General features: G+C 42.8%; 1 protein-coding gene across 13 annotated transcripts in view; it reads left to right on the plus strand.

Moving 5' to 3' along the window:
• ZFP62 (ZFP62 zinc finger protein) overlaps positions 1-7970 on the plus strand; it is a 166593-nt gene extending 158623 nt beyond the window's left edge. For 6 of the 13 annotated variants that reach the window (XM_063643102.1, XM_055284904.2, XM_063643103.1 and 3 more), the window contains one exon: positions 66-3942. In XM_063643102.1, the coding sequence (XP_063499172.1) occupies positions 66-2767 (2702 nt within the window). In that variant the 3' untranslated portion in view covers positions 2768-3942. Of the gene's footprint in view, positions 1-65; positions 3943-4844 lie in introns of those variants that run through there. The other 7 variants (XM_063643109.1, XM_055284908.2, XM_063643107.1 and 4 more) reach the window with 4 other exon arrangements.
• Positions 7971-11013: the final 3043 nt, after the last annotated feature.

Below are 11013 nucleotides of genomic sequence, written 5' to 3' on the forward strand. Positions count from 1 at the left end.
ATTCCAGTTTGTTTGTTTGTTTTTTAAGAGAGTGAACAGGTGTCCTTTTCATTTTCTTGGTTTAGTGTCACATTTGAAGACAAGCACTGAGGATGAGGAACCAACTGAAGAATATGAAAATGTTGGAAATGCAGAATCTAAGTGGCCAAAACTGGAGGATCCTATGCCTGAATCTAAGGTTGGTGACACATGTGTTTGGGATAGCAAGGTAGAGAATCAACAGAAAAAGCCTGTGGAAAACAGGATGAAGGAAGACAAAAGCAGCATCAGGGAAGCAATCAGCAAAGCCAAGAGTACAGCAAATATAAAGACAGAACAGGAAGGTGAGGCATCTGAGAAGAGCTTGCATCTGAGCCCACAGCATATCACACACCAGACTATGCCTATAGGACAGAGAGGGAGTGAGCAAGGCAAACGTGTGGAGAACGTTAATGGAACTTCCTACCCTAGTCTACAGCAGAAAACCAATGCTGTTAAGAAATTACATAAATGTGATGAATGTGGGAAATCCTTCAAATATAATTCCCGCCTTGTTCAACATAAAATTATGCATACTGGGGAAAAGCGCTATGAATGTGATGACTGTGGAGGGACTTTCCGGAGCAGCTCGAGCCTTCGGGTCCACAAACGGATCCACACTGGGGAGAAGCCGTACAAGTGTGACGAATGTGGGAAAGCCTACATGTCCTACTCCAGCCTTATAAACCACAAAAGCACCCATTCTGGGGAGAAGAACTGTAAATGTGACGAATGTGGAAAATCCTTCAATTATAGCTCTGTTCTGGACCAGCATAAAAGGATCCACACTGGGGAGAAGCCCTATGAATGTGGCGAGTGTGGGAAGGCCTTCAGGAACAGCTCTGGGCTCAGAGTCCACAAAAGGATCCACACAGGGGAGAAGCCCTATGAATGCGACATCTGTGGGAAAACCTTCAGTAACAGCTCTGGCCTTAGGGTCCACAAAAGGATCCACACGGGTGAGAAACCTTACGAATGTGATGAGTGTGGAAAGGCCTTCATTACTTGTAGAACACTTCTCAACCATAAAAGCATCCACTTTGGAGATAAACCCTATAAATGTGATGAGTGTGAGAAATCTTTTAATTATAGCTCTCTTCTCATTCAGCATAAAGTCATCCACACTGGAGAGAAACCTTATGAATGTGATGAATGTGGGAAGGCTTTCAGGAACAGCTCAGGCCTCATAGTGCATAAAAGGATCCACACAGGAGAGAAACCTTACAAGTGTGATGTCTGTGGCAAAGCATTCAGCTATAGCTCAGGCCTCGCAGTCCATAAAAGCATTCACCCTGGGAAGAAAGCCCATGAATGTAAGGAGTGTGGGAAATCCTTTAGTTATAACTCACTTCTTCTTCAACATAGAACTATTCATACCGGAGAGAGACCTTATGTATGTGATGTGTGTGGGAAAACGTTCAGAAACAATGCAGGCCTCAAAGTCCACAGGAGGCTCCATACTGGGGAAAAACCATATAAGTGTGATGTGTGTGGGAAAGCCTATATCTCACGCTCTAGCCTTAAAAATCACAAAGGAATCCACCTTGGGGAGAAGCCCTATAAATGTAGCTATTGTGAGAAATCCTTCAACTACAGCTCTGCCCTTGAACAGCATAAAAGGATTCATACCAGGGAAAAACCCTTTGGTTGTGATGAGTGTGGTAAAGCTTTCAGAAATAATTCTGGCCTTAAAGTACATAAACGAATCCACACTGGGGAACGACCTTACAAATGTGAAGAATGTGGGAAAGCATACATCTCTCTCTCGAGCCTTATAAATCATAAAAGTGTACACCCTGGGGAGAAGCCCTTTAAGTGTGATGAGTGTGAGAAGGCCTTCATCACATACCGAACCCTTATAAACCACAAAAAAGTTCATCTTGGGGAGAAGCCCTACAAATGTGATGTGTGTGAGAAATCTTTTAATTACACATCACTCCTTTCTCAGCACAAAAGGGTCCACACTAGAGAGAAACCCTATGAATGTGACAGGTGTGAGAAGGTCTTCAGAAACAACTCAAGCCTTAAAGTTCATAAAAGAATCCATACTGGGGAGAGGCCCTATGAATGTGATGTGTGTGGAAAAGCCTACATCTCACACTCAAGCCTTATTAACCATAAAAGTACCCACCCTGGCAAGACACCCCATACATGTGATGAATGTGGAAAAGCTTTTTTCTCAAGCAGAACTCTTATAAGCCATAAAAGAGTCCATCTTGGGGAGAAACCTTTCAAGTGTGTTGAGTGTGGGAAATCTTTCAGTTACAGCTCTCTCCTTTCTCAGCACAAGAGGATCCACACAGGGGAGAAACCCTATGTGTGTGATAGGTGTGGGAAGGCCTTCAGGAACAGCTCAGGCCTCACAGTGCATAAAAGGATCCACACAGGTGAGAAACCCTATGAATGTGATGAGTGTGGGAAGGCATACATCTCACACTCAAGTCTTATCAATCATAAAAGTGTCCACCAGGGGAAGCAGCCCTATAATTGTGAGTGTGGGAAATCCTTCAATTATAGATCCGTCCTTGACCAGCACAAAAGGATCCACACTGGAAAGAAGCCATACCGATGTAATGAGTGTGGTAAGGCTTTTAATATCAGATCAAATCTCACCAAGCATAAAAGAACCCATACTGGAGAGGAATCTTTAAATGTGATATATGTGGGAAGTTACAGTGGCACATCCCAGAAGAGAACCTATGAGGGAGGGAATGCCCTGGATGGGGGCAGGATGAGGATGCCTCTGTAGAAGGCAGAGCTTACCAAGTCTCTCCAAACTCAAATGGAAGAAATACCTTATGAATGTGAGAATGTAGGGGGTCATGGCTTGTAATTTACACAGTGTAAATGAAACCATCCTAGAGGATTATGAGGAATCCTTTCTATGTGATTTTCAATCATAGCGAGCAAGAAAGGCTCCAGTGTCAAGGTAGTTCAGCTCTTACAGGATATAAAATAGTCCATACTTGAGAGAAAAACTTACCTAAGTGATGGAATGTGAAGCAAATTTTCAAAATCAGTAGACATTTCTGGACATAAAACACAGATGAGGAAAGGACTTCAATTAGAAGTTACGTAATCACCATCAGAAAGTTCATGTTTGGTAAATTCTGTTACTAGAACTGTAGGAAATTCAGGTATAGCTTTGAATCCCAATTACACATTGGTCAGTGGGAAAACTAAGGGCCTCCAACAGGCAAATTCAGGGAGGATAGGTTTCAGGGAATATAAATTTATTTAATATTAGTGGTCTTTTAAGTATAAACTTGATGTAATTGGTTTGGGAAGGGGCAGTGATGATGACTTCTGAAACAATTTGGATTTCCTTTTAGGAAAAGTAGAAAGCATAGACTTACAAGTCTAACAGGAGATAGGAGAGAGTCACTCATAAACAATGCAAATTGATGAACATACTATTGTGATACATTAGTTGAATGGATGAAACTTTTTTAAAGTTTCAGATGAACTCCCATAATGAATGATGAATTTGTGATGAGGGATAGCCTGGAAGTGGTATTCACACATTATGCTACAATAAAAGGTTCTACTGTGGAGAGGATTTTGACACATTCAGTAACTAATGGAACACACCATCAACATGAATTTGCACCTTACATGACAGAAGTGATTCAGGGATTCCTATGAATAGAAATGCTGAGAAGGAATACATTTTATTGCAGAAGCTAAAAAGCTAAGTACCAGTCATCTAGAGAGAAGGAAATTAATGTTTCTTAATAATCCTGTTAAATGTTTGATTGTTTTTGGAATGTGTTGTTGTAAAGATGTCATGCAAGACATGTGTATATTGTCTGTTGTAAAATGTTAACGAATACTTTGTTCAGGGCTCACTGTCTTTGTCATGAAAGCCAGCTCCTTGTGGTGAGGTTAAGTGGAATTCCAATAAAGAAATTCCTTAAATCAAAACAGGCTGTGAGTTTAGATGGAGGATACCCAAGAGCCATTTGTGTGTCGGATCTTTGTGGGGTAAGTTATACCAGATCCAAACCAGAGAGGGTAGTGGACTCATCCCACCGGGCTAGCAGTTCAGCTGGTTTCACCAGAAGTTAGAAGGTGCCTCCCTAGGAGGAGCGCAGGATAGATTTTGAGGGGACCACAGTGGAGCCATGTGATCCTCATTGCTGGGCCAGATCCTAACTCAGGGGAGCAGGTAGGTTGTGTGAGTGATCAGTCACCACACAGCTCTGTCAGGAACATGTAGAATTGAACATAAAATACTGCTGTGTATGAAGCTGTTAACTAGGTAACTCAAAGGGTAAAAATAGACTCTTCTGAGAATTGAGTAACCTGACTGAGAATACCATGAGTGGGCCAATCAGCAAAGGCTGAATTTGAAGTTTGGTCTCTGATTTCAAAACCCATTGTCTTTACAAAAGAACAGTCTCAGCCATGTGGTTTCCCATCTCCCTCTGGGACTCCTATCTCTAGCCAGATAGTTTCCATGCTCTTTTTAGGAGTATATTTCTTTCACTTTGTATCCAAACCCCTACCAGTAAGTTTTGATGGCTGCGGTGAGGAAGGATGGAGTTGAGGGAGGAAAGGGAGATGGAGCGTTTCTGCCACTGCTCCACTTGGACTGTTCTGATCATACTTGCTCTCTGTCCTTCGCACATGACACTGGCAAGCCTGACCCTATACACAGACTTGGACTGATTGATTCAGCAAATACTTGAGGATCTACTAGGCACTGTCCCTGTCCCAGGTACTGGGTGGGAGAGGATGGCAGCAGGAGTAGATTCTGGTAGATGAGGATGAATAAAGGGAGAAAGGCTGTGAGCACAACCACCCTAATGGATGTCTGAATTAAGACTGCAGGTGCTCAGAGGACAGCGACTAGGACCAACCAAGAGGGAGGAAGTGGTGACATCTGGGCAGGACGTTGAATTGCGTTTTCTGAGAGAGGAGTAGGAACTAGGATGACCTGAGTAAAGGCAGCTACAGAAGTGCCCAGGCATCCTCCAGCAAGGCTGGTCTCTGGCAGGGCTGGTGTCTGGGCAGGAAGGAGGGTGCCATGGAGTACTCGTTCCCAGTAGTCGTTGGGACATGGATTGGGCTTCCATTTGCTGAAGATGAGACCAGCTCTGGTCGTTTTTAACCTGCGGTTTCCATGTGCTCCTCACACAGGAGAGCTCCCGTACTTGAGCTCCAGCTGAACCTAATGCACTGTCTACTTTTGGGGAAGATGCAGGCTAAATAACAGGAGAGGATGGCCACAGCTCAGGTGGGGATTCTGAGTGCCTCAGCCCCACCGAGCACCAGACAAGCTCCTACTGCGGCCCCCACCTACTCGCATGCTCCGGAAATGGGCCCAGGTCCTCAAGTGTACCTACAGCCAGATACAAGCCATTCAGGCTGATCCTAGACGTGGTGGGGTCGCCGTTGTAGCACAGACCCAATGAACTGGTGCGGCTGAGCCTGCTCAGACCAGGGATGGAACGTGGTTTAGGCACCACCCCCAGTTCCTTCCAGAGAACGATATGCAAGTGGGAAAAATAAAGGGGGAGGGAAAAACGGGGAGGAGAAAGAGAAAAGAAAAGCCTGAAAAAACAATGAGTATGGAATAGCCTTCCATAGGCGTGCACATCTCTATTAGCAAATTTGTCTGAAGGTGAAAGCCTGGAAAATAATTTCATGTTTTGTGTATGGAGACACTGGGTGTGAAACGGTACTGAACAGCAATCCTGCAATGCAGGGGAATTTTCCTTCATGGGATTCAAAAATGAGAGGATCACCACCAGGACAACATCTGAAGGTGTGTTAGCTGAAGACAGACATTGGGGACCTGAAGTCTGTCTGCATCAAGACCTTGAGGAATTGGCCACAGCTGTACCCAGGGAGTCCCTGGGCTGAGGAGACCCTTCATTTCTCTTCTCCAGCTTCAGCTAAGGGCCTTGGCCTAGAGACATGGAGAAGGAAGCAGAATACAGTACTTCAATTGTCTTCCTACTGGGGAGCCATTCTCATTTAGACCTGGCGGTTCTTCTCAGGTTATGGATAGTGTCGTTGTGCTAAGGAAGCTGTTTGCATGAAACCTGTGTAGCGTCAGTGAAGTATAGTGGCCGAGGACGTGATCTCTCCACCAGGAAGCCTGAGTTCAAATAAGGACTCTCATTTATTTCCAGATGACTTTAGGCAAGTAACTAAACTTGTGTGTCCTCACCTGTCTTTTTTTTTTTTTTTTTTTTTTTTTTTCTAAGACGGTCTCACTCTGTCGCCCAGGCTGGAGTGCAGGGGCATTAGCTCACTGCAACCTCCACCTCCTGAGCTCAAGCAATTCTCATGCCTCCGCCTCCAGAGTAGCTGGGATTACAGGCATGCACAAGCATGCCAGGCTAACTTTGGTATTTTTGGTAGAGACAGGGTTTCATCATTGTTGACTGGGCTGGTCTTCAACTCCTGGCCTCAAGTAATCTGCCCAGCCTCAGACCCTCAAGGTGCTGAGATTACAGGCCTGAGCCACCACAGACTACCATACCGGGCCGTCACCTGTCTTTTGTAAAGATAATAGTAGCAACCTCATAGGTTGTAATGAGGGTTGAGTGTTGAGGTCCTTAGAAGGCTGCCTAGAATGAGAAGTATTTGCATAAGAATGTATGGAGTAAGTCTGATGAGTAAGTGTGGTGGCCCTGTCCAAAGACAGCATCTAGATGCTTGGGCAATGGAGGACAACTCTTACCTGGAAGTCAAGGAAATCCCTCAAGGACCACCCCCTACTCAGGTAAAACTTGAGAAGAACCATGAGAAAAGTGATTTTTTGGATGTTCCTGAGTGGTGTCTTGCTTCTAAGTAAGCAATCCGTTGTCTCTAAACAAACACGTTTTGTCTTTGTCGGGCTGCGAAAGGGCTCAGCAGGAGGAGCCTCCAGCTGAGGCCAGTAACCACACATGTTGGGGGTTGAGGGCTGCCTCACGCTTGCCTCTCTGGCCTGGGCAGCCTGCTCACTCACGTGGCATACATTTTGTTTCCCCTGTGTTTTCCCAGCAATACTCAGATGTGCTGGAGATTACTGTAGAAAGGGTTGGTGAGAGCCAGGCTTTCGCCGTCTTAACCGTGGCTATTTCTGGTGAGTGTCCCTTAAGATCCCAGAGGATAAGTGGTGGTCCTGGGGTGGGCAGGGCAAAGCCCCAGAGAGGAGCAGGTGAAGTTCCTCTGGTCTTGGGTGCAAACCATGGGGCCATATTCCATTCAGTGCAATAATATGAATTTATTTCCTGTTCTATCATTTTCCCATCTGTAAAATGAGGGAAAAGACCTGTTTACAAGATTATTTTAAGGCTTAATAAAAACGCTCTGTATTTTATAAAAATTTTGTACAAACATTGTTAAATTGACTATCTTTTTAAAAGTTAAAGGAAGGAGATAATGAGAGCAAAAGTTGATGAAACAGCAAACAATAAAGAAGACCAACAAAGTCAAGATTGGTGCTTTGAAAAGACTGAAAATTGGTAAACCTCTGATGTGATTGAAAAAGAAAAAAATAGTCAAAGTCAGGAATGAAAATTGGGAAATCACAACAGATTCCATGGGTTATTTAGAAGTATATTTTTAACTTCCAAACATGGGAATTTCATAGTTATATTTTTGTTATTGTTGTTACAAAACATGGTCCATATGACTGCTATCCTTTGAAATGTGTTGAGGTTTGCTTTATGGCCCAGCATATATTTAACCTTAGCGAAGGTTTGTGGGCACTTGAAAAGAATGCATGTTCTGCAGATGCTGCATGCAGTCATCTACATAAAGCCATTAGATTGTTTGTAATACGTTGTTCAGATCTTCTCTGCTCTTAATGAAGTTTTATTTGCTTATTCTACTAGTGAGACAATTGTTATCTCTACTTAGATATAGTTCTGTGAACTTTGCTTTCACACAAATATAAAATTGTTATATGAATTGAAATTTTATGAAGTAAACCTTTTATCCCTAGTAATGCATTTTACTAAAAGTCTCTTTTTTTCTGGTATTAATAACATCAGCTTCTTTTTTGGTTACTGTTATATGGCATTTCTCTTTCTTTCCTTTTACTTTCACGCTTTCTGTATTTTTATGTTTTAGATCTACCTCTTGGAAATAGCATATAGTTTGTTTTAATCCAGTCCGATAACTTATTTTAACAGGATCATTTAGCCCTTTAATTTATAGTTATGAATGATTCTATTCATACTCTATTTTTCCATCTTTTGGTTTGGAAGTTATATACTTTTTCTCTTCTTTTAGTGGCCTAGGAATTAAAAGGTGGATTCTTGACTTATCAAAGCCTAATGTTAATTGATACTTTTATCTTCATCCTAGACAATGCAAAGTTCCTAGAATACTTCAACTTAATTTACCTTCCGTCGTATATGCTGTTGTTTTGGTTAATTTTAATTATATATACATATAAATGTACATAGATATATATTAAAATATGTTACTATTGTTTTCTATACCAAATGTTTAATTGCTTTTTTTTTTTTTTTTTTTGGAGACAGAGTCTTGCTTTGTCACCCAGGCTGGAGTGCAGTGGCAAAATCTTGGCTCACTGCAGTGACCACTTCCCAGATTCAAGCAATTCTCCTGCCTCAGCCTCTCCAGTAGCTGGGACTATAGGCACACACCACCATGCCCGGCTAATTGTTGTATTTTTAGTAGAGATGGGGTTTCACTGTGTTGGCCAGGCTGGTCTTGAACTCCTGGCCTCAGGCCTCCCAAAGTGCTGGGATTACAGGCACGAGCCACCATGCCCAACCTTTTCATTTCCTTTCATTCTTCTCCACCTCTGCAATTTTTTATTTGGGGACATTTTCCTTCTCTCTAAAAAACTTTCTTTAGAATACTCTGTCCTGTTAGGGGTAAAACTTCACAATTTTTATTTGCCTAAAAATAACTTCATTCTTAAAAACGATTTTTTGTGGGAATAGAATTCTAGGTTAGACCTCATGTTCTTTTGTCACATTGGACACATTAAGCCACTGAAGTGTGATTTCCACTCTGGCTGTTCCTTTGCCAGTTTATTGTATTCTTTTTAAAATAGCTTCTTTTAAGATTTTTTTAATCTTCAGTTTATTCCAGTTTCACTGTGTTTTATTTTGGTGTGGATTTTTTTTAAGTGATCCTTTTTTGTATACTCTGGGCTTTTAAATTTGTGTATTTATATTTCATGAGTTTTGGTAAATTCTCAGCCATTGTGTGCTCAGGTATTAGCTCTATACCATTCTTTTTTCATTTCCTTCTAGGACTCCTGACTTTATGATCCACCTGCCTCGGCCTCCCAAAGTGCTGGGATTACAGGCGTGAGCCACTATGCCCGGCCGTTTTAGCTACTTCTATGGGAAGAGTTACATTTCCCAGTTCCATTCTCATCTCTACCCACACCTAGAATCCTGCAAGTTATCTAGTTTATCTTGTCTGGAAACTGGCTGATTGACATCCAGTGGGGCTTTGAGGGGCATCTTCAAAGCCTTCTGCATCCCCAGCTCCTCAACTCCCTCTGAAGCTGACTGCCCCTTTTCATGGCCAGTGCGTTTAGGAGAAGCCAGGGATCTGCCCCTGAACATACCAGGCCTTGGCTAAGACCACTGTCCACTGTGCCTAAGCAGTCAGGCACATGGGACAGTGGACAAACACCATGGCTACAACATCTTCACAGAACACGCCCTTGATGACCCAATGGCCCTGTGGCACTTACTGTGGAGGCCTCCACCTGGGGGTCCTCAGCTCGCCTCTCTTGCCTTCCTGACATTCTTTCTTTAGGCAGTCCCACAACTGTAGTGTTTTAGGTGGGCTGGGGGCTGGTGGAAAGGGACCACAAGCATATGCCCATTGTAAAGTTAGTTCTTCATTAATTAACCAGGGATTCGAAATCTTACCAGAAGCAAAATGGTGAGTGGGGCAGAGAAAAAACAAATTTAGCACATCACTGTGAAGCTGACCTTGGCGCTGGGAGTTCTTAAGGGGGTAGGAGGCAGCCAGATCTGGAATACTTATTTCTTGTCAGCACACAACCATTTTATTTTTTATTTATTGTAACTTTTATTTTAGGTTCAGGAGTACATGTGCAGGTTTGTTATGTGGGTAAATTGTGTGTCACAGGGGTTTGGTGTTCAGATTGAACCCAAGTAATAAGCATAGTACCCAACAGGAATTTTTTCTGATACTCTTCCTCCTCCTGCCCTTCACCCTCAAGTAGGCCCCAGCGTCTGTTGTTCCCCTCTTTGTATCCATGTGTTCTCATTGTTTAGCTCCCACTTGTGAGAACATGCGGTATTTGGTTTTCTGTTGCTGCATTAGTTCTCTTAGGATAATGGCCTCCAGCTCCACTCATGTTGCTGCAAAGGATGTGATCTCCTTTTTTATGGCTGCATAGTATTCCATGAACACAACCATTTTAAACTAAGGGATGAGGTGACTGTTATGAAAGAAACTAACTAATTTGTGCTTTAAGGAATTCATACAAACAGGCTGTCATGGTTCCTGAACCAGCCTCAGTATCAACAGGGCAGCATGTGAGAGGAAGTTGAGGCAGTACCTTGGCACTGTTTTTAGCCACTGCTCTATACCAGGCCTTTATATGAGTGCTTTTGCTTCTAAACATATGCTTTTGATTTTAACAAAAGGAATCTGACTGTATATGCGTGATATTGGCACATTTGCATTTAGACAGTAGCTCACCTTTCTGTAAAAGTCCACATACATCTTTCTGCATTCTTCCTAGTATACTCATTGTATAGTTATACCATACTTTACTTAACTCCCTCATGATAAATGTTTTGGTGGTTTTCAGTTTTTGTTAGTATCAACAGTGTTGCCATAAAATACATTTTTCTCTCCTGTATGTTATCCTACAAATACATTTCTTTTTTTTTTTTTTTTTTGAGACGGAGTCTTGCTCTGTCCCCCAGGCTGGAGTGCAGTGGCGCAATCTCGGCTCACTGCTGCAAGCTCCGCCTACCGGGTTCACGCCATTCTCCTGCATCAGCCTCTCCGAGTAGCTGGGAC

Source organism: Symphalangus syndactylus, chromosome 7 (genome assembly GCF_028878055.3).
Source record: "Symphalangus syndactylus isolate Jambi chromosome 7, NHGRI_mSymSyn1-v2.1_pri, whole genome shotgun sequence".
Lineage (NCBI taxonomy): Eukaryota > Metazoa > Chordata > Mammalia > Primates > Hylobatidae > Symphalangus > Symphalangus syndactylus.